At 55.8% G+C, this 25,476-nt stretch overlaps 10 protein-coding genes across 14 annotated transcripts; all 10 read left to right on the forward strand.

Annotated features, from left to right (window-relative positions):
• Positions 1–1,606: 1,606 nt before the first annotated feature.
• Positions 1,607–3,404, forward strand: ABB37_03077 (putative glutamyl-tRNA synthetase; the record flags this gene model as incomplete). Its single annotated transcript, XM_015800286.1, has 1 exon — positions 1,607–3,404. The coding sequence occupies exon 1, from the start codon at positions 1,614–1,616 to the stop codon at positions 3,402–3,404; it is 1,791 nt and encodes a 596-aa protein (XP_015661888.1). The 5' UTR covers positions 1,607–1,613.
• Positions 3,405–4,468: 1,064 nt separating this feature from the next.
• ABB37_03078 (putative ATP-dependent RNA helicase) lies at positions 4,469–7,574 on the forward strand (the record flags this gene model as incomplete). The annotated part of the gene is made up of 1 exon (XM_015800287.1): positions 4,469–7,574. The coding sequence occupies exon 1, from the start codon at positions 4,524–4,526 to the stop codon at positions 7,572–7,574; it is 3,051 nt and encodes a 1,016-aa protein (XP_015661889.1). The 5' UTR covers positions 4,469–4,523.
• Positions 7,575–8,087: 513 nt separating this feature from the next.
• On the forward strand, positions 8,088–9,366 carry ABB37_03079 (hypothetical protein; the record flags this gene model as incomplete). 2 transcript variants are annotated; one of them, XM_015800288.1, is made up of 1 exon in its annotated part: positions 8,088–9,366. In XM_015800288.1, exon 1 carries the CDS (start codon positions 8,128–8,130, stop codon positions 9,364–9,366), a length of 1,239 nt encoding a protein of 412 aa, XP_015661890.1. In that variant the 5' UTR covers positions 8,088–8,127. The 2 variants fall into 2 exon arrangements, with proteins under 2 accessions (XP_015661890.1, XP_015661891.1); XM_015800289.1 differs by having other exon boundaries at positions 8,093–9,366.
• Positions 9,367–9,942: 576 nt separating this feature from the next.
• ABB37_03080 (hypothetical protein) lies at positions 9,943–10,488 on the forward strand (the record flags this gene model as incomplete). Of its 2 annotated transcripts, none has more annotated exons than XM_015800290.1 (1): positions 9,943–10,488. In XM_015800290.1, exon 1 carries the CDS (start codon positions 9,994–9,996, stop codon positions 10,486–10,488), a length of 495 nt encoding a protein of 164 aa, XP_015661892.1. In that variant the 5' UTR covers positions 9,943–9,993. The 2 variants fall into 2 exon arrangements, with proteins under 2 accessions (XP_015661892.1, XP_015661893.1); XM_015800291.1 differs by having other exon boundaries at positions 9,946–10,488.
• A 482-nt stretch (positions 10,489–10,970) lies between these two features.
• On the forward strand, positions 10,971–12,336 carry ABB37_03081 (putative serine/threonine phosphatase; the record flags this gene model as incomplete). The annotated part of the gene is made up of 1 exon (XM_015800292.1): positions 10,971–12,336. Exon 1 carries the CDS (start codon positions 11,218–11,220, stop codon positions 12,334–12,336), a length of 1,119 nt encoding a protein of 372 aa, XP_015661894.1. The 5' UTR covers positions 10,971–11,217.
• Positions 12,337–13,602: 1,266 nt separating this feature from the next.
• On the forward strand, positions 13,603–16,836 carry ABB37_03082 (hypothetical protein; the record flags this gene model as incomplete). Its single annotated transcript, XM_015800293.1, has 1 exon — positions 13,603–16,836. One exon carries the CDS (start codon positions 13,603–13,605, stop codon positions 16,834–16,836), a length of 3,234 nt encoding a protein of 1,077 aa, XP_015661895.1.
• Positions 16,837–17,248: 412 nt separating this feature from the next.
• On the forward strand, positions 17,249–18,896 carry ABB37_03083 (Uv excision repair RAD23-like protein; the record flags this gene model as incomplete). Its single annotated transcript, XM_015800294.1, has 1 exon — positions 17,249–18,896. Exon 1 carries the CDS (start codon positions 17,559–17,561, stop codon positions 18,894–18,896), a length of 1,338 nt encoding a protein of 445 aa, XP_015661896.1. The 5' UTR covers positions 17,249–17,558.
• Positions 18,897–19,537: 641 nt separating this feature from the next.
• On the forward strand, positions 19,538–20,782 carry ABB37_03084 (putative cationic amino acid transporter; the record flags this gene model as incomplete). The annotated part of the gene is made up of 1 exon (XM_015800295.1): positions 19,538–20,782. The coding sequence occupies exon 1, from the start codon at positions 19,859–19,861 to the stop codon at positions 20,780–20,782; it is 924 nt and encodes a 307-aa protein (XP_015661897.1). The 5' UTR covers positions 19,538–19,858.
• A 27-nt stretch (positions 20,783–20,809) lies between these two features.
• ABB37_03085 (putative cationic amino acid transporter) lies at positions 20,810–21,580 on the forward strand (the record flags this gene model as incomplete). The annotated part of the gene is made up of 1 exon (XM_015800296.1): positions 20,810–21,580. One exon carries the CDS (start codon positions 20,810–20,812, stop codon positions 21,578–21,580), a length of 771 nt encoding a protein of 256 aa, XP_015661898.1.
• A 632-nt stretch (positions 21,581–22,212) lies between these two features.
• ABB37_03086 (hypothetical protein) lies at positions 22,213–23,651 on the forward strand (the record flags this gene model as incomplete). 3 transcript variants are annotated; one of them, XM_015800297.1, is made up of 1 exon in its annotated part: positions 22,213–23,651. In XM_015800297.1, exon 1 carries the CDS (start codon positions 22,575–22,577, stop codon positions 23,649–23,651), a length of 1,077 nt encoding a protein of 358 aa, XP_015661899.1. In that variant the 5' UTR covers positions 22,213–22,574. The 3 variants fall into 3 exon arrangements, with proteins under 3 accessions (XP_015661899.1, XP_015661900.1, XP_015661901.1); XM_015800298.1 differs by having other exon boundaries at positions 22,217–23,651; XM_015800299.1 differs by having other exon boundaries at positions 22,221–23,651.
• Between the last annotated feature and the right edge of the window lie 1,825 nt (positions 23,652–25,476).

The raw sequence follows: 25,476 nt of genomic DNA on the forward strand, positions 1-25,476 counted from the left end.
CAAAGCTGAGGCGACTTGTGTTGTTGAGACTGAAGGTATATGTTTTTACTCAGTGTTTCTCTTCTTTTGGGGAAAAAGCTAATTATTGCCGTTATAGTCTACGTTGCAGAAGATACGTTGATTTATTGTGGCTGAGGCTTACCAGCGATTTACTGAAGTAAATCGCGACAGTTAGTTGCAATTTACCTACTTCTTTGCACCCTAGCTGCATTTTGTATTAAATGCTGATGCAAGTCGTTTGGGGTGCTTCTTTGTACACTGCGTTTCCCTTCTTCAAAGATGGAGATTTGTGAAATCGGAGGTGTGCTTTATCTGTTTCCGACTTTTAGTGTTAGCATAATGGTCTCGCGTTCGTCCATCGAATATTTTTCCTCTTAATATATTGAGTGTATGGCTTCAACTGCTGCTCTCCCCGTGCTATTAAGATGAAAGTTATCAAAAAATACGAGGTGAGGAGCATTCAATTTGTCAGTGATACAATGTTCGAAATTCTTTTTTTCGAATGAACAACGATGTGCATCTCGATTGACGTATCTCCAAGCACTTCTAAACTTTAAAGTGCTCCCCAGGTTGAAAAGAGCTGGTTTTACCACGGGCAAAAAGCTAGATGGCTAATAGTCGTTGCGCTCAACATAAACTGAACTAAAAAAAAACTTGCTGCATGTCTTCCACATTGTTGTTTGGTGGACTAAAACACACGGCTGCAATGTAGGCGGATAATGATGGTCAACTCCTTCAAGAGAAGTTAACTGTTTTTGCATAGTCTTTTCTTTCAAATTCTGTAAACAGCAACCGATTTTAGAAACTTTTGAGGACCGTCATTGGTTAGTCTTTATATGTTTTGTTGCTTCCTTATTAATAACCCTGTCTCTGCGTTACTGGCTAGCTTTCGGGCATTAGTTTCAAAAGTCTTGTGTTTGTGATTGTCAGCTGGACTTGCCTAGTCTCTTTGCCCTGCAACCGGTTTCGGAGTGAAAGCACAAAAGCGATTGACGTACCTGAAACCGGTGTTCTGCCTTCTTTTTTATATCGGACTATTACTGTTGTCTGACATCCGCTTTTTTTTTCTTGATTCTTTCACGTCGACAATGAGGAGTGTTGCAAATCCTACTGATACTGAGGAAGCTGCTGTTTTCCAGAGCAACTCCTTCTTTCTTACCTTTTTGTGTCCTGTTGTTGCCGGCAATACGTGCAATGCTGTTATCCCAAGCAAATGGGGATAGCTGTTAACGTGATCGCAAAACTTGTTTGCTGCAGTATTACAATTTATGAATGTCTTTTTTTCTCCTCACGCGGAAGTGCAACATCGATGTGTGATTGCTTCAAAAAGGCAAGAAAAACATACGAATGCAGCTTTCAACCTTCAGTGTTCTACCTACGTGGCTCCGTCAGCTACTCTACTTCGCATTATGCTTGTTGATTTTCAGAAGAAAAAAAAACACACCGAAAAGCTAAGGCTTTTTTTTCTCGCGTTTCTTTGATACTTGTCTCTGAACGCCGCATTTTTTTGTTTTTTTCCTGTTGTTTTTCTTGGATAATTTCACTCTTTTTTCCACCTCTTATGTCTTTTCATTTTTTTTCTTTCCTAATGGTATTTACTCTGAGTAGGATTCATGAGAAGATTCTTGCGACCACAAATGTCGATTAATATTCACCTAAAGGCGCTTACGCTGACAGATACGTACTTTGCCGCCGCCGCTAAGGCTGAGGAGAAAGACAAACTTTCACTGACCAATGCCGAGCAAGGAAAAGTTGTCACGCGTTTCCCGCCCGAGGCGAGCGGGTTCCTGCACATTGGTCACGCGAAGGCTGCGCTGATCAATCGCATGCTTGCGGACAAATATGAAGGCAAGATGCTCTTCCGCTTCGACGACACCAACCCTTCCAAGGAGAAGGAGCACTTCGAGGCAGCCATTGAGGATGACCTCAAGACTCTCGGCGTGTCGTACGACTCAGGTCCGACTTACTCTTCCGACTACTTCGACCTGATGTTCGAGAAGGCGGAGGATATGATCAAGCGTGGGCTGGCGTACTGTGACAAGACCCCTCGTGAAGAGATGCAAAAGTGTCGCTTCGACGGCATCCCCACCAAGTACCGTGACAGCCCGGTGGAGGAGAATTTGCGCCTCTTTAACGAGATGAAGAACGGCACGGAGGAAGGGCAGCTGACGTGTCTGCGTGCAAAGGTCTCCATTGACGACCCGAACAAGGCAATGCGCGACCCCGTCATGTACCGCGTGAACTTGGAGCCTCACGCCCGCCACGGCACAAAGCAAAAAGCGTATCCGACCTATGATTTCTGCTGCCCCATCGTCGACTCGGTTGAGGGCGTGACTCACGCTCTGCGCACCAACGAGTACCACGACCGCAACGCGCAATACTACTGGTTCTGCGATGCCATGAACATCCGCAAGCCCCTCATCGAGGATTTCTCTCGCCTGAACATGGAGTACTCCGTCATGTCCAAGCGCAAGCTGACGAAGCTAGTGGACACGCACGTGGTAGATGGCTGGGACGACCCGCGCTTCCCGACGGTGCGGGCGCTGGTGCGCCGTGGCATGAAGATCGATGCGCTTCGCCAGTTCGTGGCCGAACAGGGTATGTCGAAGACCGTGAATTTTATGGAGTGGAGTAAGATCTGGTATTTCAACACGCAAATCCTCGACCCTACCAGTCCCCGCTACACGGTTGTGTCGAACACTCTGAGGGTTCGCTGCGCAGTGGAGGGCCAGCAGCACATGGAGGCCGACAAGCGCGCCTTACACAAGAAGAACGCCGAGCTGGGTGAGAAGACGTACTACAAGTCGGACGTCATCTTCCTCGACGCCGAGGACGTCGCGCTCATTAAGGACGGCGACGAGGTGACGCTGATGGACTGGTGCAACGCGTACGTGAAGGACATCAAGCGGCCCAGCGCCGCTGCTCCGCCGACGGACGCCACCATCGTTCTCCACCCCGAGGGCGATGTGAAGAAGACGAAGTTCAAGTTCACCTGGGTCCCGGAGAATGAGAAGTCGATCATTCTCACGCTGAACGAGTACGACCACCTGCTGACAAAGGCGAAGCCGGAGCCGGATGAGTCGCTGGACGATCTCATCGCGCCGGTCTCCCGTTACACGCAGGAGGCCCTCGGCGAGGAGGCGCTGTCGGTCCTGAAGAAGGGCGACATCATCCAACTGGAGCGCCGCGGCTACTACATTGTGGACGACGACTCCGCCGAGAAGAAGGTGCTGATCTACATCCCCGACGGACGCGATAAGGTTAACCACCTGTCGGCGAAGGCCCAACACCTGAAGACACTGCCTAAGAAGGCGTCGGCTGCTGATGATCTGGCGGCGAAGCGTGCCGCCAAGGCTGCCCAGAAGGCCGCGCAGAAGGCTGCTGCCGCTGCGAAGAAGAAGTAATGGTTTTCCTTGCGTTCTCAGGGGTCGAAAGGATGAAAAGCGCCTGTTATTGTTTCTAGCAAGGCAATCTGTTGTACCTGTGGTCATACTTCGTCCCTCCCGCTTTTGTTTTTCTTTTTTGGATTGCTGTTTTTGGTTGGTGATGCCCAGCACGGACAAGTTGCATTGTCGCGCTTTCATGTGCGCATTCTGCGTTGCGGAGCCGCTCATGAGGAAATCGTGAGTGATGGCAAAAGAGGCTGAGGGGAATTTATATTGGTCTAGCGAAAGGGAACCACTGCAGCCCCCTTTTTTTTTTGCGTGGTTGCAACGCCGTTCTCTCACTACCTTTATCATCCTCCAAAAAGAAAAAAGGAAGCTGACCTCAAAATTGCACTCTCTCTCACTCTCTGTGTTTATGGCTGAAAAGACTTAGAGAGCGTAGACCTCGTCAACTTGGTTTCTTTGCGGTTTTTGTTTTCCTCACATGGGTGCGGTGCGTTGTCGATGGTTTTAAGTATGTGCGTTTCTTTCCGGTTTTTCTTTGATTTAACACTAACAACAGTGATTTAATGTGTTCTTTACCTCGGTTATTACCTTTTTTTTTTTCAGCGTCCTCTCGGCTGAGAAGAGTCGTTGGCACTTGCGCAGCGCCAGCCGTACTGCCGTTGCGTCAAACACAAAAAGAGCACATTCCACACTTTCTTCGTTACGCGGAGAATGATCGCGCTACTTTGGACGCTGCTAAACAGCTGTTTGCATCGTTTTTTCCCCCTTTTTATGTTAGCGCAAACGGCGAAAACGCAGATGCGTATTCCAAATGATTTCAAGCGATGCACGTGCGTCGTCTTCAAGTCTGACAAAAGAGTTGTTTTTCGCAGTTTTCAGTTCTGTTATTTTGAACGTGGGAAAGTATGAGAGAATTTTTACCTTTCTACACTGTCTTCGCGCTCCTCTCTCCTTCTCTCTTTTTCCTTTGTAACGACAAACCCTTTTCATGGCTATTTCAATGCCATCGCTTATTTATTACTTTCTCAAAACGCAATGCGCGCCAACTTGAATACAATATCTGTTGCTTACCGAGCAGTACACAAACTCGTCTGAAGGGGCACGGAAAAGTGCTGATTGGATTGCTTTCTTATGCCGAAGAAGCCCTCGATATCCTTTGCCGATCTTGGACTCGGCATCCCTTTGCCAAGCGTCCTTGCAAAGTCGCGCGACGAGCGCCGCAAGGAGCAGCGTCTCGAGAAGAAGGCAAAGCAGGAGCGCACGCGAGATGCAATGGCGGAGGTGGCGGCGGCGCGCGATGTGGTGGCGCGACACAAGCGGCTCGTGGAGGCTGAAGGGGCACAGGAGCGCACGCAAAAGGAGCAGCGCAAGCGTGAGCTCTTCGTGGAGCACCTGAGGGCGAGAAACGAGCGCGAGGAGGCGGAGGTGAAGCACACCGTGGAGTTGGTGCAAACACAAGAGCGAATCATTTCTGAGATGAAGGCGGCGCGGCGCGAGGAGGAGCAGGGGGTGCGACGTGTGCGCGAGATGCTGGAGAAGGAGGTGGAGGAGAAGGCCAAGACGGCGCCGACGAATGTGCACATTGACGTTGATCGCACCGCCGAGGTGGAGCAGCAACGGGAGGGCCTTCCAGTGCTACGCGAGGAGCAGCCAATCATGGAGGCGATCAACGGAACAAGCCGCACCTCCGTGCTTGTGTGCGGTGAAACAGGTAGCGGTAAGACGACACAGATCCCACAATTTCTGTGGGAGGCGGGCTACGGCCACGCGGAGGGGGGCACCTTTGGCCGTGAAGGATGCATCCTCGTCACGGAGCCGCGCCGAGTTGCCGCTGTTTCAATGGCGCGGCGCGTTGCCGAAGAGCTCAACGTCACTTTTGGCGAGGAGGTGTGCTACCACGTTCGCTACGACAACAACCTGTCCGATGCGTGCAAGCTGAAATTTGCGACGGAGGGTATTGTGCTGAAAGAAATCCAATCCGACTTTCTGCTCAAGAAATACAGCGTCATCGTCATCGATGAGGCCCACGAGCGGAGCATCTCTTGTGATATTCTGGTTGGTCTGCTCTCCCGAATTGTGCCGCTGCGCAACGACCTGTTCCAAGAGGAACTGCGCAAATTCAACGGTGATGTGAGCAAGGCAACTATCAAACCCTTGAAGCTGGTGATCATGTCCGCGACCATGCGTGTGGCCGACTTCAAGGATAACCGCGCTCTCTTCCCCGTCATGCCGCCGCTCATCAACGTCGAGGCACGCCGCTATCCGGTCACGAACCACTTTGCCCGTCGCACGGAGCTGAAGGAGTACGTTGACCAAGCTTTCGACAAGGTGCGTCAGATGCACAAAAAGCTGCCCCCCGGCGGCATTCTTGTCTTTCTCTGCACGCAGCAGGAAATCAATGACTTGTGCGACCGCCTACGCCATCATTACGCCAAGACGAAGATCGAGTACTACGACAGCGGCTACACAAAGCACCGACTTCTCACCGGGAAGAGCGAGGAGGAGGTGGCGGCGGCGTCCAGCGATGACGACGACGACGATGGCAGCGACAGGGCCGCGGGAGAGGCGGAGGAGAAGGACGAGTTTGGCCTCCGCACGTCCGACTACGCCCTCGACGACGAGGGCAACGGAGACAATCGCGAGGAGCAAGAGACGGTGTACGAGGGACGACTCCGTCGGCCGCCGCAGCACGGGGGCCGTAAGCGGGTGCGCTCGGAGAAAAGCGCACCGGTGCGTGGCCAAGGCTTGGACGAGGATGAGACACGTGCAAGGGCGATGATGGATGGCGCAGAGGCGGAGGGGGAGCCGGAGGATGAGGTGAACGGCGAGTACGACACGCTGCACGTTCTGCCACTCTACGCGCTTTTGGACTTTCAGAGGCAGCAGGAGGTGTTCAAGCCCCCGCCCAAGGGCACGCGGCTGTGCGTCGTCGCCACCAACGTGGCGGAGACGTCCATCACCATTCCCAACATCAAATACGTTGTGGACGCTGGGCGGTCGAAGACGAAGGTGATCGACGAAGAGACGCGGGCGAGTTGCTTCCGCATCGAGTGGACGAGCCAGGCATCCGCAGAGCAGCGCAGCGGACGTGCGGGTCGTGTCGGCCCCGGCCACTGCTACCGACTCTACAGCACCGCCGTGTACTCCAATTTGATGCCGAAGCACGGCGACCCTGAGGTGTTGCGCACCCCGCTCGACTCCGTCGTGCTGCTGATGAAGCATGTTGGGGTGAAGAACGTCGGCGGCTTTCCGTTTCCCTCGCCACCGCGTGAGACGGACCTCAAGGCCGCGCTGCAACATCTCAACGTGATTGGCGCACTGGACCGAACACGCAATTTCAACATTACGCCGGTGGGCCGCAGTCTTGTCGCGTACCCGGTGCCGCCGCGGTTTGCGCGGGCGGTGCTCGAGGCGCTGCAGCGCAGTCGCACGCCGGCGGTGCACGACATGGTGGCCGCCATTGTCGCCGTCGCCACCACCACCACCACCGTCTTTACCGGGGAAGGCAACCAGCTAAAAGCGCGAAAGCTCAACGAGCACGCCGACACGCCGGCCGATCCCCGTCAAGCGCACATACGCGCTCTGCTGAACCCCGGCAGTGATCTGGTGACGTACCTGAACGCCTTCCGCGTCTACAACAAAGACCCCCGCAGGAGCTGCGCGATGTACTGTCTGGTGCAGAAGAGCATGCACGAGGCGAAGCTCCTCTACGCCCAGCTGCGCGTGCACATGCGTGAGCACGCCGCCGGCGACGAGGACGAGCTGGCAGATACGCTGGATGAGGGCGAGACGGTGATGGCGGAGAAGGAGGAAAATCCCTCCCATGGCGGCGTCGGCCTCACCAGAGAAACAGAGTTGCTGCTGCGTGAGGTGTTCATTCCCGGATTGATGGACCAGATTGCACGGCGAGCCACCGTGCACGAGTGCCGTTCCCTGTCCGTGGAGTACAACGACAAGCGCGCCACGAAGACACCCTACCTTGTTTTGTCAACGCGCACGATCGCCTACATCCACCCCACCAGCTCCGTTGCGCGGACGTTCCCGCCGCCTGAGTTGGTGACATTTGGTTTTCTGCAGAAGGTGCGCCGATCGGACACGAAGGAGGCACAGGCGATGATGATGGGCGTCACGGTGGTGACGCCGGAGTGGTTGCGCACCTACGGCTTTGAAGAGGAGCCGTAGAGCCTGCGTCGCTGTATTTTGTGCTGCTTCTGTGTGCGCGTATCTGTGTGCACAAGACTACTTCTTCGGTGGAAGAGGAATACTCTTTGGTGTTGGGTCGCACCACCGTTCGCAGCTGTACACTAGGCGATTCATAAGTTGCGTTTGGTAGGGTATTGAAGGTGATGGAAACAAACAAAAGAAACTCGGCGTGCCTGTTTTATGCCACGCATTGATCACTAAGAAACCTTTCATTTTTCTTCTGATTTTTCTCATTAATAACAGCGAGTAACGTACAGAATCGTCGAATAAACAAATACAGCAATGCAACATAACAGAACAAAAAACAACCTTAGTTTCTATCTGTGCGGTATGCACGTCTTCAGCCTTTTGCAGAAATAGCCGCGCACAATTGCCTTTGTGGTACGCCCAGCATCACTTGTACCTGGTGCGTTCCCGATTCTATTTCTCCATCCGCATTCCGCTTCTCCTTATTCCCCCACTCTCTTTCGTGGCTGTCACCTGCGGTTTCTCAGAAAAGCACATTTCCTCCCCAGTTCTTGAGGCGTTAGCAATGAACTTAGGCGTCGTTGGTGGCCCTCAAGGCCCCAAGGCGCTGCTCGACGCCGTCCGCGAGGCTGTGCGCGACAGCAACCTTGACGCGCTGAACCGCCTTGCAAAAGATTTTCTCTCTATCAACGACAACGTCACAAAGTGCCGCGACGAGAACGGCAACACCATCGTGCACCTCTCCCTCGACAAGAACCCCACCACGCTCGAGTACGTCATCCTGGCACTGCACGCGGACGTCAACGCCACCAATGCGCAGGGCCGCACCGCGCTACACGAGGCCGTCACGCACAACTACGTGGAGTGCTGCGATTTGTTGCTGGAGCACGCCGCGGACGACACCATTCAGTCCACCACGCAGTCGACGCCGTTCCACACCGCTGCCGCGTGCGGCAGCGTGGAATGCATGGAGGTCATTCTGCAGCACAGCGACGCCCCTGCAGAGAAGGTGAATGAGCTTGACCGGCAGCGCAGCTCCGCCCTGCACAAGTGCGCGTTTGACGGCGATGTGCGAGTGAGCCGGTGGCTGGTGGAGCACGGCGCCACCATCGACGTCGCCGACGCCACCAACGCCACGCCGCTGCTGGTGGCGGTGAAGATGGGGCAGATAGCGGTGGTGGATTACCTGCTGAGCCAGGGTGCGGATTGCAACCGCAGAGATCAGCAGGGCAACAGCGGATTGCACTTCTGTGCCATGCGGTGCGACCTGCCGGTGGCGCAGCTCCTCCTCAGCACCGGGGCGAATCCGCGTCTGGCGAATGCGGAGCTCAACACGCCGCTGCACGTCGCCGCCCAGTTTGCACGCCCCGACGTTCCTGCGTGGGAGCAGATGGTGGGCCTGCTGCTCATGGCCGGCTGCGACCCACTGCAGCTGAACGCGTCCAAGAAGAAGGCGAGCGACTACGTTGGCCGCGGACTTAAGAAGGTCTTCACAAAGGAGGCGGTAGAGCAGCGCACGCGCAAGGAGGCGAAGGCGAGAGAGGAAAGCGAGGCCGAGCTGGCCAGGGCGTGGGAGGCATGTTCGAAGTGGAAGACGAAGGTGCTCGCCGACGTCTCCGGTCGACGCGCCTGGGAGGCCGCGGAGGACGAGCGGCTGGCAAGGGAGAAGGAGGAGCGCATTCGGGCCGTGAACGATGCACGCATGGTGTACGAAGAAGCACTGGCGCGGTGCCGCTTCCAGGAGGCGGAAATTGTGCGAAAGAAGGCGCTGCTGGAGAAGTCCACCGCGAAGGCAGGCAACTAGCGCGTAGGAAAGAAGAGAGCGTTGAATAATATTTTTTCTCCTCGCTTCCCCGCATGATATCAAGAACGACTGCTGAAGGTGTGTTTTAGTTGCTGTCTCATTATTGCGCTTTTTGAAAGAATTACCCTCCCCCCTTTGTGCTTCTCTTAGTGCGATGGATTTCAATACCATGTAAAGTAGCCTGTGCACGGTGTGCAACTTACAGTGAAACAGAAAAGAATATAATTCGAAGGACGAATCCGAGAACGGTGATGCGTACTAAATGATCCCGTTACCTTTTTTTTTGTAAAACGAACGCTATTGCTTTCTCGAGGGGATAGATATTGAGAAAAAAGGAGATATCTTTCTTCTCTTCTCTTACTTTCATCGCTCGGCGAGGCGGCACTGCGGTTGACGAGTTTTCTCTTTCCACGCGGCGTGTGACGGAACGGAAAGCCTCCACTGGGTGAAGATGTAGCAGTGTCCATGGTTTTTTTTTTCTACAAGGCGGAGCTGCACGCTGACCTCACTACTCCTACACATCCTTTTCTTGGGTTTCTTTTTCCTGTCGCACCTGAAATAATGGCTGGACTACTAAGTAGCGACTTTGCAGAGAGCAGCTAAGATACACACATTTCATCGGATTCCATGAAGTCTGTCAAGGAGCGCGACGTTGCCGGGATGGCTGCCTTTGAGCTGGCTCTGCAGTACAACTACATCCGCCAAGACCGCTCTTACCACTTTGTTCAGCTGCTCACGGCGCTGTGCTCGTTCGTTTTCTTCTCCCAGTTGGCGGTCATAAACGTGCTGCTCGTGTTGGTACCTCTTGTGCCGCCCCTCGAGCCGCATGTTGAGTTTATTCGCCCTTACACCCATCCACTTCTCTTTGTGCTTTCTTTGATCGCACTGTTGCTGATTCGCGCCTCGAAGAAGCGGTTTGTGATCGAGCCGGGCGAACAGACGATGGAGCGACTTAACCGCGATGTTCTTGAGCCGTGCTTTGGTATGAAGTTCGATACGCAAATGGGGAAGTTGTTTTCTGACTTCCGCGCTGGAAGCCTGCGTGGCCGCGAGAACTTTTACTCCCTCCGCTACCTCGAGACTCCGTCTCCGCCCGCACAGTCGGCTAGTGCGGAAAGTTGAGAAGCCACTGAGGGTGGGGAGATCGCTGAGGTGTAGGAGAAAGAAAATAAGGGCAGTAACGGTAGGAGCGGCGACCTGTCTTCGCCCCTTTTAACACCGGTCTTTTTCTCTTGTGCGGATGCCGACGTGCGTGTATATTTGTGTTTCAAGGTGTTTGGTTTGATGACGCCTTCTGCTAAACGATGAACCACAGCACGAATTACTTTTTTCTCCCCAAAGAGAGAGAGAACTGTTTATTTAATGAGGAGCGATCAGTTGGGTGTGAATGGGTGAATGCGCCTTATTCCGTTAATGCGGCCTCTGTGTGATCTCCCCAGTGTTCGGCGTAGGACCATCACCAGTTTGTGCGGCAGTTTTCTTTTTTTGGTTTCACTGCGCATGATTAAAAAAAGAAGAAACAGGTTATATGCATACACAGCAAAACCAATTTCAGCGATGTGCTCTCCACCTCCCCCCCCTTCTATCCAATTCTATGTTCCCAAAGGAAAAGAACGCTCCTTTCTGCTACCCAGTCATCCTTCAGAAGAGTAGCAGCAGCAGCAGTAAAACTAACAAAAGCGTTGAAGCTACTGAAGTCATATTGTGTGCTCAAAACGTCCTACACGCACAACTGTTTTATTGCTAACGCATTGATCACTGAGGTCATTTTGCGACAATCTAAGTGGAAAACAAAACAAAGACAAAAACGTCTAATAATAAAGGCGAAAACACAAAAAATAATTTTAAAAAATGACGTTACAACGCTCGTGTTTCAGCGGATTGAGGGGCACTGGGCTCTTGGTTTTATTCACTCTGCTGGTACTGCAGCTCGGTGCCGAGGCTCGTCGCATCGTTGCCGTTGGCGATCTGCACGGCGACTACGAGCAGAGTGTGTCGGTGCTCCGCCTCACCAACCTCGTCGACAACAACACTCACTGGATTGGCGAGGACGCATTTCTCGTGCAACTAGGCGACATTTTAGACGTGGGCCCGGACGACATTAAGATTGTGAAGTTGCTGATGCGGCTGCAGAAGGAGGCGCAGGCGAGGGGCGGCGACGTGGTGGAGCTGCTCGGCAATCATGAGCTGCGCAACTTCCGCGGCGACTACACCGCCGTGGACCAAGCGAGTTTGGCGGCGAACGGCGGCAAGGAGGGCCGCGACACGCTCCTCTCCAACGCGACGGCGGTGGGCACGTACCTACGTACCCGCAAAGCTATCTTTCACTACGGCCCTTTTCTCTTCATGCACGGCGGCTTCTCCACCGCGACGGCCAGCATGATCACGAGTCTGAAGCGCGTGGAGGACTTCAATGCGGAGCTCACGCAGGCCCTCATGAACGGCACAATCTCTCCGCTGGCGAGTGACGGCCTCGATCTGGCCGAGGACGACGTCGAAGACGTGGGAAATCCCATCTTGGTGCGTAGCATTCTCAATGTGAAGTGCGACGAACTCGCAAAAGTGCTCAAGAAAAAGTTCCCTGGCATCGACTTCGTGGTGGTCGGCCATGTCCCGCACGACCCGCGCGACTTCAACGGCTGGCGCCTCTGCAACGGTCGGCTCATTGACATCGACTTCGGCATGTCGCGGTGGAAGAAAGGCGACCCCGGCCACGTGGCGGCGCTGGAGATCGAGGAGGCAACGTGGCACACACAGCTCATTGAGACCTCCACCGCCATCGGCCCCATCGCGACGGACGACGTGGCCGCGTCTGACGCGGTGACGGCGCACCATCTGCTGCGTCTCTCCATGCTAATTGTGGGGGTCGTGCTGTTGGCGTTTCTCATTGCGTACTGCGTGCCATTCCGGTCTGCGATCGAGCAAGAGCCGCTGCTGGATTGGCCGGCCACCACCTATGGTGCTGCGTAGCTTTTTAATCCGTAGACGTCCGGGAAAAAAAAAACTTGCGGCAACGCATTAGAATAGGAAATGCTGTAGGCTTCACATATTAAGCAGGAAAGGTCGTTTTGTTTTTTGCTTCGATTAAAGCGCTGCCTTGCATTATGTAAACGAGAAGCTCCTGCTGCCTTTCATCTTTTTGTTTTCCTTCTCGCTAAGTTGCTTTTGTTTTTTCTGTTTTGAGGACTCTCTTGTAGAGGCTGGAATACCAACGCTGAAGTGGCGCAGGCTGTAATGCTTCAGTTTTTTGTAAGGTTCTTTTGTGTCCTTTTTTATCACGCATTCTGCGAGTTGCTTCTGCCGCTTTTTTCTTTCCTTTCCTCCTGTCCGCATAAGAAGTAAGTTCGATGACGCAACGTGTTGCGCCTCTACGCGTTTACCAATACTATTGTGTGTGTGTGTGTGTGTGGCATGAAGAACTCTGTAGGAATTCTCTTTTCTTTAAAACATATCCATTTTTTCCTACTCTGTTTTGTAGCGCATCGATCGTCAGAGTTTAACTCACTGTAAGTTAACACACAGTTACGCGTCAAAACGTGGTGCGTGTAGAGTGGTGTGCGAGTGTACGCTGTTGTCGCCTCTGTCTAGCAGCCTTTGAGTCGCCGTTTGAAGAGAAGCACTAGAGAACGGAAGTGAAATACATTTGAATAGTGAAACACAAGCGCACAGCCAAAAGCACAGCATCTCAAATACACCCTCTCTGACACACTCCGCTCATAAATAAACAAAACGCGAAAACGAAAGCAATAAGAAAACAAACAAAACGGCGCCGTGCACGGCATAAATCCGCATCGATCAACTCTTTTTTGGTTTGACGGTGAAACCGTCCAACTGCTCCTATTGAGGGCAGCCGAAGTCATGTTCACAACGGTGCGAGGGGTTGAGTTGTGTCTCCGCGTGATGGGGGGCGATAACGATGGTATTGCGCCTACAAGCGTTGTGTTGGCTCTGAGTGAAGGCGACGTCTCTCCAAAAGTTGACAGGGGCGTTGTGGCTCCCCGCTAGATTGTTCGCTGCTCAATGCTCCTCTCTCTTCTCTCCCCTTCCTCCCCAGTTTATGCAGGTACATGTGCGTAATCAACACCGCTTCTTTTTTCTTTTTCTTTTTGACTTGCACGTGCGCTGAAACGCTGATACTTATCGCTGTGCACAAACTCACATTTCCGTCTAGAGGAAAAGGAATCTTTCCCTACCGACAACACGCAGTACGCAACGATAGAAAAGAAAACATCTTTCATGCCGAAACGCGAGAAGGAAAAGAAGTCGGCGGTCAACACCGCCATCTTGTCAAACCTCGCGGAGGAGGAGCGTGCGATAGTGGTGTACTTGGTCGGTTGCCAGGAAATCGACACGGCACAGGATCTAATGGTGCTAGTGAAAGTCAACAATGAACAACACTGCATAAGTCTGCGCGATGCCGTTAAAGAGGCGCAGGCGGGTGCATCAACCTCTGGAGATCCGCCGACGGCCTTCCTGCCGCAGCTGCTACCGCTGTCTCAGCAGGTAGTGCAGGCGGGAGGCTCGGCAGCCTGTGACACGCTGGTTAACTGCCGCGAGGCCCATCGCATCGAAGTCTACAGCTTACCGAATGTGCCGGGGGGTGGGGAGGCCAATGCGGGTCGACGAGGGAGTCGAGTGGGAGAGAAGAGGCCGAAGGCTGCGGCAGGCGCTGCCAGCGGGAAAGGGAAAGGTCACGCTGCGGGGTCGGGCGGTCACGTTGCCCCTCCTGAAGGCGCGCACTGTATCGGCGGCGCCTCCCTCTCGCTCATCCCCCTGCTCACCAGCACTTCGATGGACGCCATCGTTCCGCTGTCTGCCCCAAGCGTTGTCGTTGCTGCGCTGCGATTCCGCGTGTGCTGCCGGGATGCACCGCTGCTCACTCCGGAAGGCGTGCTGCAGTGCCGACCCGTGGTGCTGCGGGTGGGCGGCGTGCAGGGGCTTCCATCGACGCCAACGGGCAGCGAATCCGTGACGAAGGACGGCGCTGCAATGAGCACCGTCGCCTCGTCTCGTGTTCTGCGAGCGCGCGTGCAGCTGGGCGATGCGTGTGTCTTGACTCATGCCTTGTCCGTTGCTATGCCTTCCCCCTCTACTCCTACTACTGCTACTACCGCCACTTTAGTACCGCCTCGCCGGCCATCCCTAGAAGCCCAATCCCTCTCCACCCTCGCCAAGGCGGAAGCCCCGTTCGATTACCATGAACACGTGCTCTTTCTCGGCACAATGGGAAGTCCGTTGGAGGTCTACCGACAGCTGTACTCCACGCCGTGCACGGTGTCGCTCTGGCAGTCCTTCAACACGAGTTCAGCAGAGGAGGCGGCGACGTCGCCGGTGAAGGAGCAGACGAAGAAAGGCAGGTCGGAGACGTTGCTCGGAAGCGGCGGCTTCTCGGTGCGCGATTTTCTCTCGGACGACCAGTTGCGGTTCTCAGAGTCGGTGCAGCTGCTGCCCGATCGAACCACGGTGACTCTCGCTGGCGGCCAGACGTGCATGACGGCTGCAAGCACGATAGAGGTGGCCCTGGATTTCCTCCGGCCCTTCCCACCGCTTCAGCACGTGGACCAGACCGGCGCGTTGCTCCGCCGGAAAGCGTTCCTCACCCACGCCATTGTTCGCTTGCCCTATCAGGCGCCGTGGATGGCCGACTGTCTGGAGCTGCTGTTACAGGAGGTGACGTCCATCCCGCGTGCGACCGAGGATGTGCACCTTTACACCCCGCCTCCTCCGCCCCCATCGGCGGACAGTCAAGATGCCCTGGAAAAGACGACCTCTGGCGGGCGCACCAGCGGCGGCAGTGGAGCAAAGGCCTCCAATGCCGGAGGGGGTGGTCGCTTGGGCAGTAGCAGCCGCAAAGCGAAAGGGGGCGTGAAGCCGGCCACCGGCACAGCGGCGAAGATGTCGAGCCGAGTCGGCGTCTCGACCTCGCCGGAGCCTGTCGCACCGCTTCCAACGCACCGCTTCGACGCACCGCTGCAGCTGATAAGCCCTCCCGGACTGAGTGGCTTCGAGGTGACCGACGGCAAGGAGCGGGTGTGGTGCGTAGAGGGCACCGTGCCAGAGGTGCATCACGTCCTCACCCGGCTTACGGCGTTTCTGGAGACACACCAGTACGCCCACGTCGCAGCGGCGATGCTCTTCAACGCGGAGCTTTTTGTGCCGGGGCGTGCATATTTGTCGTTCCCTGCGTTGGTCACGCCGCCACCCGGGCTCAGCTCAACGACAACGGCTGCGGGCAGCCCGCACAGCTCCGCTGTTGGGGCGGTGGCGCTGGAGGTGGAGCCAAGCGGGACGGGCGGTCGATTTCACCGCATCCGCCTTCGCACCCCGCTCGAGGCGCTGCGCCAGACGCAGACCCACTACCTACGCCACATCCTCTCCGACGAGTGTCTTGGCTGTCTCCACTGCCTCTCCGCGCTGCTGCGGGCCACGACGATGCGGGAGGTGGAGGTGCGGGGCTGGCTGCCCTCCGCGGCGCTCCTCATCTCCCTGGAGCGTTCTTTTGGACAGACGCTGGAAAACGACGACTTGTACGGCGCCGCGCCGCTGCTACCCACCTCGCACGCAACGACCCCGACGACCCAGGCCGGCCGGCTGACAGACGCAAGTGAAATCCCGCTCCCCCTTTCCGGTTCTTCTGTCATGGACGGCGTGCTGGTGGGGAAGCTCGTGTTCTTTGACGGCACGATCAAAACGGGCAAGGGCCCTCGCCGTCCGATCCCGCCGGCGGTTCGCCAACGCTTCCCCGTCGTGGTGTGGATGGTCGTGACGGAGACGGAGGAGGAAATCCTCTGCGCCTTTTCCCACAGCGCCCCCACAGGACTAGTGCAGTACCACGTAGAAGGGCAGGTGGTGCAGACGGCCGGCGTGATGCTGCTGTACGTGCTGAAGTGTGTGTGCCTGGCGCGGAGCTTTACGCACAGTCACAACGAGGAGTACGACCAGCTGTTGCGGGAGCGGCAACACGCGCAGCATGCGAACTTCGTGCGACGGAGGATGCTGTGGCCGGTAGGAGCCGGGGCGAGTGGCACGCCGGCAAAATCGGATGGTCAAGACTCCGAGCGCCGTCTGCAGCACAGTCAGCGGACGGATAAAACAGCAGCAGCGGCAACGACGAGGTCTGGCGGACATGCGCAGAGGACGTCAACTTCGAGCAGCGATGACGGGGCAGATGGCGGCAACTGGCTGGCATCCGACTTCTATGACCACCTGGAACCGTCTCCGTCGTCGCGCGACGCTCCTTCTTTTCCCGCGACGAAGACAAAAGATCGACGCAGCGGGGATTCGGCTAAGAGCGGCGCAGAGGGGCGCCCGCACGCGCGTGACTTGGCAGCGGCACACAAGGCGATCATGGAGGACGAGCGCGCCATCACCGCGGACACCCTCCCCAGCCTCACCCCCACCCCCACCTCCGCCACCCCCACCTCTGGATCCCCCGTAGGCGGTGAGAGGCTGCCGCCGCTGCACCGCTGAGGGAGAACCCGAGCGAAATCGGCAGAAAGCACACCCACCCGGCTGAGTCTGCCGATCGATGAGAAACGAAGATGTACATTAACTTCCTACGCAGAAAAACTCTGTCATTTACAAAGAGACAAAAGAAGAAAAAGCCTGCTGGTCGAAATCTAGAAGAATCCTTTTCCAACATTCATTGGCAAACGATGGCGCCGACTGCTTTTCTTTGTTCCGATGAGAGCGACTGGAATGCGTTCCATGTAGTGTACGGAGTGTTCTCGATGAGCTCGTTTTGAGCTATTCGACAGGACTGGCGCATTACACTGCCTGCTCTCCCACCAGTTCTCATGCGGCGTTTAGAACTTCACCTCATGCCTCTCCTATCCCTTACTTCATCCAATGCGCTTTGTCGATCTTGCGAGGGTCGACGTACAGCACATTTCTGTGTCAACATTGAGAAGAATCAGCGAGGTTTTCTAGAGTGTATTCACCGCCGTCTTTTTTTTTCATGGTGTGCATGGCTTCGTAGGAGTGCCTTGTCCATTTATCTAAAACAAAACTATATACCTGACAATCGGTCTCTCGCATCACGTTGATGCACAGAAGCACAGTAGTCAAACCGCATTAAATTCTGGCCAAAGAAGGGGCGTACCAGCACGAAAAGGGTCGCACATATTTCCACTTGTTGGGCTCTCAGCTACATTCAAACCCAAGAAGAAAAAAGAACCGACCAGAGCGCAGCAATGAAGCTCATACTGAAGACGATCACAGGAAAGCAGCACGAGGTGGAGGTCGAGCCGACCGCCACGATCCTCGATGTGAAGAGGCTTGTGGAGGACGAGTACGAGCCGGCGTCGCTGCGGTTGTGCTACAACGGTGCAGTGCTGGAGGACAGCAAAACGGTGGTCGACGCGGGTGTGAAGGAGGGTGAGTCGCTCGTTTTGGCGGGACGGAAGCGCAAGATTCCGAAGCCGCCGGCGCCGCCTCCGGCCGATGCGCACAAAGCCGAGCTGCCGACTTCTTCCTCTACCGAGGCAACGACGCCTGCCTCGGCGGCACCGGTGGTGGCGAATAACGGGTCGGCGCCCTCCTCGCTACCGGAGGCCACGACGCCGTCGGATGCAACGGCTGCGGCCGCCAACGCTCCCGCGCCGACACCGTCTTTCCTCGCCGCGGCAGCCCCCGCGTCGACGTCATCGATGCCGGAAGCCGCCGCGCCCGCCGCCCCACCCGCCGTCAATACCTTCGGCGCCCCCACCAACCTGATCGACGAGGTCTGCTCGATGGGCTTCGAGGACCGTCATCAGGTGGCCCTCGCCTTGCGCGCTGCCTACATGAACGTGGACCGCGCCGTGGAGTACCTCGTCGACGGTATCCCGCCGCACCTCGTGCACGAGCTCACGCGCGACACCACACCGGCGGCGCCTTCGCCAGCGACGACGTCCACGCGGGGTGCGCCGACGTCAGCGGAAGCGTCCGCCGCACCGGCCCCCACCACCGCCTCCTCCGGCACCACCGCCCCGGTGCCGTCCGGGCCGGAGTCGGAGCTGCGTGCCGCCCTGGCTGGCATCCCCCAGTTCGATCAGATTCGCGCGCTATACCTGCAGAACACCGAGACGCTGCCCATCGTGACGCAGCAGATTGCCTTGCGCCACCCTGCGGTGTACGAGCTCATTGAGCGCAACCCAGAGGCTTTCTTGGCCATCATGAGCGAGACCGGCAGCCCGGGGATGACGGAGAGGTCACCGCCGCAGAGCGGGACTACCGCCGCGTCCACCGCCTACGGGACCGCAAGGCTGGATGAGGAAGGTGGCTTTATGAACCAGCTTCCCGCGGAGCTGGAGCTGACCGACGCGGACCGCGTCGCCGTGCAGCAGCTGGTGGAGCTGGGTGGTGGCATGTGGGATGAGCAGAGTGCCTTGCTGGTGTATTTGGCAACGCAGCGCAACCAGGAGGTGGCGGCGAGTATTTTGTTTGAACACGGAGGCGTGCCGCCGGAGCTGCTGACCGAGATCGCCAATCAGATGGCGGAGCAGGATGAGGACGAGGACGAGGAGGGAAATGAGGGTGAGCAGCAGTGAGCAAACGCTGGCTTCTTCTTTTTTGTTTTGTTTTTCGTCAGCGATTTACGTTGTGAGGGCGGGGTTTAGGGACGAAGTGTGCGGATTTCTTTGAGTGCATCATTGACTCTTCAGTTCGGCAGCTGACGACCCAACTCATTTTGTTCCTCGCGTTTCTGGCAACTATTTACTTTATCTTCTTTGTTCTCGTCGTTGTTGCTTCCTTCCTCGGTCTTGGCCTTTTTGTTTTGAAAAAAAGTTCTTCAACTCTCTCCGTTTTGTATTCGTTGTTGTCAACGTTTTCGGAGTTTAGCGCGTTTCTTCTGGATAAGGGCGCAAGCCTCTGCGTGTTGCTTCTCCTCAACGGACTGATCGCCGATATCGCTGCAATGTGTTCGCCGCCTTTAGCGAGCACTCCGCAGTAATTAAAATATAAATATATATATTTAACAAAAATGGGTAAAGAGAAGCAAACGAAACAAGCAAGCGCTCCACCACCTCCAAATTCGAACCGTGGCTTTCTTGGCGTATATCTATTCTAAAAGGCGTGAATCGAAGAAAAGCAACACCCACAGCCGTCTGTCTCCCCCCTCTTCTCTACCCTCCGCATCTTCTCCTCCGTCAAATACTTTCTTGTTTCTTCACCTCCCACCATTTTCCGCAGAGCCGTAAGCTCCGCCTCCTGCCAGGTGTACAGATACACTCCTTCTTTTTTTTTTCACACGACGGCAGTTTTTTCTTCTTCTGTGGCTGAATGCGTAAGTGCGGTGCTGCAGGAAGCGCTGTGGTGTTCGTTGTTGCCGCTGCGTCATCGTTTAAAAAAGAAAGAAGGAAGGATAAGGGAACCGCCTCGCACCGTATTAAGTGATTGCGCCACCTTTACTCGACCACTGCGGTTGGGGTATCACGCATACATACCCCCCAAAGGAGGTGCAAAACTGTGTGCATCGCGTTCAACGCTGAAAAGAAAAGGAATAGCTAATATGATGGACATTGCGACCGAGCCGGAGGTGCGCTGGGGAGCCCACGTGATCGCCCAAATGCTTCGCAAGAAGCAGTTCGCCGACGTCCTTGAAGCGCTGCGCCAGAACGAGCTGAACCGCACCCTCGACCTCACCGCGCTGGTCTGCATGGGCGTTGGGGCTGTCGTTGGGGCGGGCGTGTTCGTCATCACCGGCCAGGCCGCCTCCCTCTACGCCGGACCCGCCCTCTCCCTCTCCTTTGTTCTCTGCATCTTTCCTTGCCTCTTTCCTTGCCTCTTTACGGGCTTGTGCTACGCGGAGCTGTCGGCGATGGTGCCGGTGGTGGGGAGCACCTACACCCAAACTTCCCTCGCGCTGGGGGAGCTGGCGGCGTACATGGTGGCGGTGTGCCTCACGCTGGAAAACTTGGTATCGGGCTCGGCCGTCGCGGTGAGCTGGTCGGCCAGCGTGTGCGCCTTGCTGCGGGAGTTGGGGGTGCACTTTCCAGAGCTCTTTTCCCACTCCCCTGTCGTCGTCGACGGCTACCACTTTGTTGCCTCGGGGTCGATTTTGAACCTGCCGGCGGTGGTGATCTGCGCCGTGGTCACGGCGGTCCTCTGCGTGGGCATTCGCGAGTCGGCCATGGTGAACAACGCCTTTGTGTGCGTGAAACTCGGTGTGCTCAGCTGCTTCGTCTGCTACGGTCTGTACTACGCCGTCGGGCACTGGGACACCTTCAGGGAGAACATCACGCCTTTCATCCCGCCGAACGAGGGCTCCTTCGGAAAGTTCGGCACCAGCGGCGTCTTCCGCGGCGCGGGGGTCGTGTTCTTCGCCAACGTCGGCTTCGACACCATCTGCGCCACCGCGCAAGAATGCAAGCAGCCGCAGCGTGACCTGCCGCGGAGTCTCGTGCTGACACTCGTCATTTGCACGTGCTGTTAATGCGCCGTGACCATCGCCTTCACCGGCATGATGCACTACACGGAGCTGAACGTTGACGACCCCGTCATTGAGGCGCTCGTGCACGTGCGGGCGCCGTTCCTGCTGCGCGCGCTCGTCGACGTTGGCGCCATTGCGGGACTGACGTCGGTGTGTCTGATGGCCTTTCTCGCCATGCCGCGTCTGCTGCTGACGCTGGCGAAGGACGGCCTCATCTCACCCGCACTGTCGCGGGTGCACGTGCGGTGGCACACCCCGGTGGCGGCGACGGTGTGCTCTGGCGTCGTCGGTGCTGCCGTGGCGGGCGTCTTTCCGCTGGATATGCTGGGCGAGCTCATCTCCTTTGGGACGCTGGTGGCCTTCTTGTGCGTGTGCGTCTCCATGTGGCGTCTGCGCTGCACGGCGCCGAACTTCCCGCGCCCCTTCAAAGCGCCTCTTTTCCCCTTTACACCGGCGCTAGGCATTTTGTTTAACACGGTGCAGCTGCTCGCGCTTCCCCCGAGCACGTGGCGCAACTACAGCGTCGTCGTGGTCATTGCCTTTTGCTGGTATTTCTTCTACAGTCGTCATCACAGCACACTGCAGGTTCACCCGTCCTCGGCGCTGCACAGAACGGATCATGCGCTCTCTGTCGGCGTGGCGGCCGCTGCGGTCGATGAAGAAGGGAACGCAGTTGGTGAAGAAGACGAAGCCGACATGCTTGCAGAAATGGAGAAGGCCGATCGAAGGTTGACGTGCATCGAGGAAGACTCCCGAATGACGCACGCCACTTTGAGAGAGGACGATATGCCGCTTCATTGACCTCCTTTTTTAGAAACCCTTTTTACCGTACTTAATGGAAACATGTGACGTATGTGCTGCTGTGCTGAGGTTTGACCTCTCTACATTCAAGCCGAGTCAAGAGCAGTGAACCGGGGACGATCGGTTCTTTTTTCTTTCTTGAAGTCGTACGTATCGTTACATACATCAATACACATATATGTAGGCTTTCACGTTTTATCGAATTCGCTTTTTACTGTTTTATCTGCTTATGATGCACTCCTGACCGCCCGTAGAGCCGGAGGAGCGACGGACTGCATCCGTATATCGTATCGGTTCACATTTTCTTTGCCAATAGCTTGGTGACGTCCTTCACCTTTCATAAAAAAAGAGCTCAAACAATGCAGAGGAAAAGAACGAGAAGGGCTCTCTCTTCAACGCCACTTCACGTGGAAGTGGCGGCGTTTCAGCGCTGCCGCTGGGCACCACTGGGAATGAAAATGTGAAAAGGTCAATATAGTGCTCAAACGGGATGATGCAGTGTTCTTCAAGTGAGGGACATCATGTGGCCCTTTTGTTTTGCGCTGCGGCGCCTGCAGTTCAGCAATTGACACGGCGCTTCCCATTGTACTTTTTCCTTCTCCTCCACTTCCCCGTATTTTTTCTCTTTTTTTAGTAAGGCAGTAATCTAGGCCTGCGTACTCGTGACGTTGAACGTTCTCGCATTAACAATTTTCACGCCACAAGATCAGAAACGTCAGCTTCGCCGACCGCGTCTTGTGCCTGCAAAAGCACGAATAAGCCACCACGACTGTTAGAGTAGTTCTTTCTGTTCTATTTTACCGGTGTTTCTTCTCGTCCGCTTTGGACGCACCTTCTTTTTTTTTTCTCTTTCTTTTCGTTTCTTTGTTGTTGACCGCGTTTGCTCGTCTTCGCTTCCCACTATCCGGGTTTTTCTCCCCTCCCCTTCTTTTCCCCTTAGACCAAACACCACTACACACCCGATCAGCCGTTGGCGCTTCCGCGTGCAGCGAAGATGATGTACACGGGCGAGATTGAGAACGGGCAGATGCACGGCCGCGGCTGCCTCGTCTACCCCAACAAAGAAAAGTACGAGGGCGACTGGGTGTACGGCAAGCGCCACGGCCACGGCGTGTACACGTACGCGGATGGCAGCAAGTATGACGGGGAGTGGGTGGAGGACAAGGTGCATGGCAAGGGCACGTGCTACTACGCCAGCGGCAACCGCTACACCGGCGACTGGACCTTTGGCCGCATCAACGGCCGCGGCACCCTCGAGTACGCCGACGGCGATCGCTACGACGGTGAGTGGAAGGACGGCCGTATGCACGGCAAGGGCATCTACTACTACTCGAACGGCGACCGCTACGAGGGCGAGTGGAAGGATGACAAGCGCCACGGCAAGGGCACGGTGACCTACGCCGGCTCCGACGGCAGCGTATCGGAGAAGTACGAGGGTGACTGGGTGGAGGGCCGCATGCAGGGCTGGGGTAAGTACTACTACGCCGACGGCGGTGTCTACGAGGGCGAGTGGCAGGACGGCAAGATGCACGGCAAGGGCACCTACATCTTCCCCAACGGTAACAAGTACGAGGGCGAGTGGGTGGACGACGTGAAGCAGGGCTACGGCGTGCTCACGTACGTCAACGGCGAGCGCTACGAGGGCTACTGGCTCGACGACAAGGCGCACGGCACCGGCACCCTCACCTACCTGCAGGGCGACCGCTACACCGGCGAGTGGTACCAAGGCAAGAAGCACGGTCAGGGCACGCTGGCCTACAGCAACAAGGACACCTACGAAGGCGAGTGGCGCAACGACAGCGCGACGGGCCACGGCGTGCTCGAGTACGCGAATGGCTGCCGCTACGAGGGCGGCTGGCTGGACGACCGCCGCCACGGCGAGGGTCAGCTGCTGCTGCCCGACGGCTCCAGCTACGAAGGCGGGTGGGTGAACGGCAAGAAGGAGGGCCGCGCTCGCATCATTCTCAAATGCGGCTCCGTCTTTGTCGGCAACTGGAAGGACAACCAGATCGTGGGCCAGGGTGAGTTCCACCTGTCCGATAACTGCGACCTCAGCAATCCCGACTACTGAGTAGAAGAAAAGAGTTTCATTTTTTGGCGTTCTCGTCTTTTTCAGTTTATTTGTTTATCGCTAAATGTAGAACAATCGCACGTGCTCAGCAGCTCCTTTTTTTCATTCCCGCCTCACTCGTTGGCACTCTTTCTCATTGCCTCTGCCTTTCTCTTTTTCGAAAGTCACCAGTCTGCTTTCTCCCTGATGGTTTTCCATTCTTTGCCTCCTGCGGAATGGAAGTAGAAGAGCTGCCGCTTTCCGTTTTTAGATGGAGATCGTCCTGGCTTTTTTTGTTTCTCACGAACGTTGCAAGGCGTGGCATCACCTGGGCGTGCGCGGCGAGGGCTCGATAAGAAAGACACCTGTACATATTGTAGGCTTCTGTTTTGTGTCCTCCATCAGCCCTTTCCGGCCACCGTTGATTTGTAGGGTGGCGAATGACAACTCTCTGTCATTTTTTCTTTCGCACCTTACCTTCTTTTTTTTTGCTATCTGTTCGCTTTTTATAGATATCTTTCTGTGTGCTTGTTGAGGTGGCGTTATTCAGTATATTTATGTTTTTTCCCTCCACGACTGGATATGGCGCTTGTCTGGTTGCAGGCGCCCGCAGGAGCGCGCGCACAACGCTGACGGGTACGGCCGCACTAACCAACGGACACCCGTTCACACCTGCATGGCAGCGAGGCATTGAATCGCCCATCAACCAAGATGCAGCAAATATTTGATGTAGGTGAAGTGCCGAGAGCAGCGCAGTGTGCGGACCTTGTGCAAGCGTGGCGACTGTTTCATACCCTCCCTTTTTTGTTTCTTCGAAATGCACTTTCAAGTGTGTGTGTGGTGGTGGTGGTGTGGTGGGGGGGGGGGAGGGTGGAAAGTTATGGTGGTCGCTGATTTTTTGGTTTTGTTCTGAACTCCTGTTCTTTCCCGTCGCAGCTCTCACCGGCCTCCTCGGCCTCCTCTCTGTGGTGAGTGAGGCGTCGTAGGGCCGGGTTTGTAAGGGTGGTAGAAATGTAGAACAGAATGCAAGTTTATCGGTAATGATGTGTGTGTGTTTGTGTGTGTGTGTTTCTTGAACATCAGCTGGTTGGCGGTTTCTTGCATGCCTTTTTGTCTTCTTTTGTTTTTTTCTTCTCTGGAGTCTTTCGATGATGCGACGGTGAGGGTGTCTACAATAGAACGCACACACACACAAGGTATGAAGCAGAAAATACAAGGGACCAAACATGCTCCACGAGTACGCGCGTCACGAATGCGTGCGCGGAGCTCAGCACACCTGCAAGAAGGGTCGATCGGCGCGTTCGCTTGCCTCACAGCGGCGACGGCGTATGGTGCCGTGCGTTCGAGAGCAGTGTGCTGTGCTTTCTGCTTCTTTCGTAGCATTGCCGCCGCGCCGTACGAAGAAAAAGTCGGCGTGTGAAAGGTGACATTCGAAGAAGCGGGCCGGCGACGCAGCGAAGGTAGAAGGTATTGTCTTCTCGAATGAAGAAGTCGAACTTCATCCAGTGACGAGAAACAAAAAGGCGGCGTCGTGTGTCTTCTTTGTAATTCTCCTTCCACAGCAGCACCGAGGCGCTTTCTCCTTTCACTCCTTTCTTTTTTCGCGTTCTCTTCTTTCTTCTCCCCTTCTTTCTTTTCTTTTCAATGCTGTGTGCGCACGCAAACGCACCTCCACCCCACACGACCCCGCAGTACCTTTCTTTCTGATTGGTGCAGATGCCCTCTCACGCGAGGGGATCAGCGTTCGTCCCTGGACCCCTTCTTGTTTGCCTCCCGTATTTGCCCTCTTCGTCCCTTTAACTTGTTGTCAGCGTTGCCTTTCGTGGTTGTCTAGTCTTCACAGATG

This window comes from Leptomonas pyrrhocoris, assembly GCF_001293395.1.
Source record: "Leptomonas pyrrhocoris isolate H10 chromosome Unknown, whole genome shotgun sequence".
NCBI lineage: Eukaryota > Euglenozoa > Kinetoplastea > Trypanosomatida > Trypanosomatidae > Leptomonas > Leptomonas pyrrhocoris.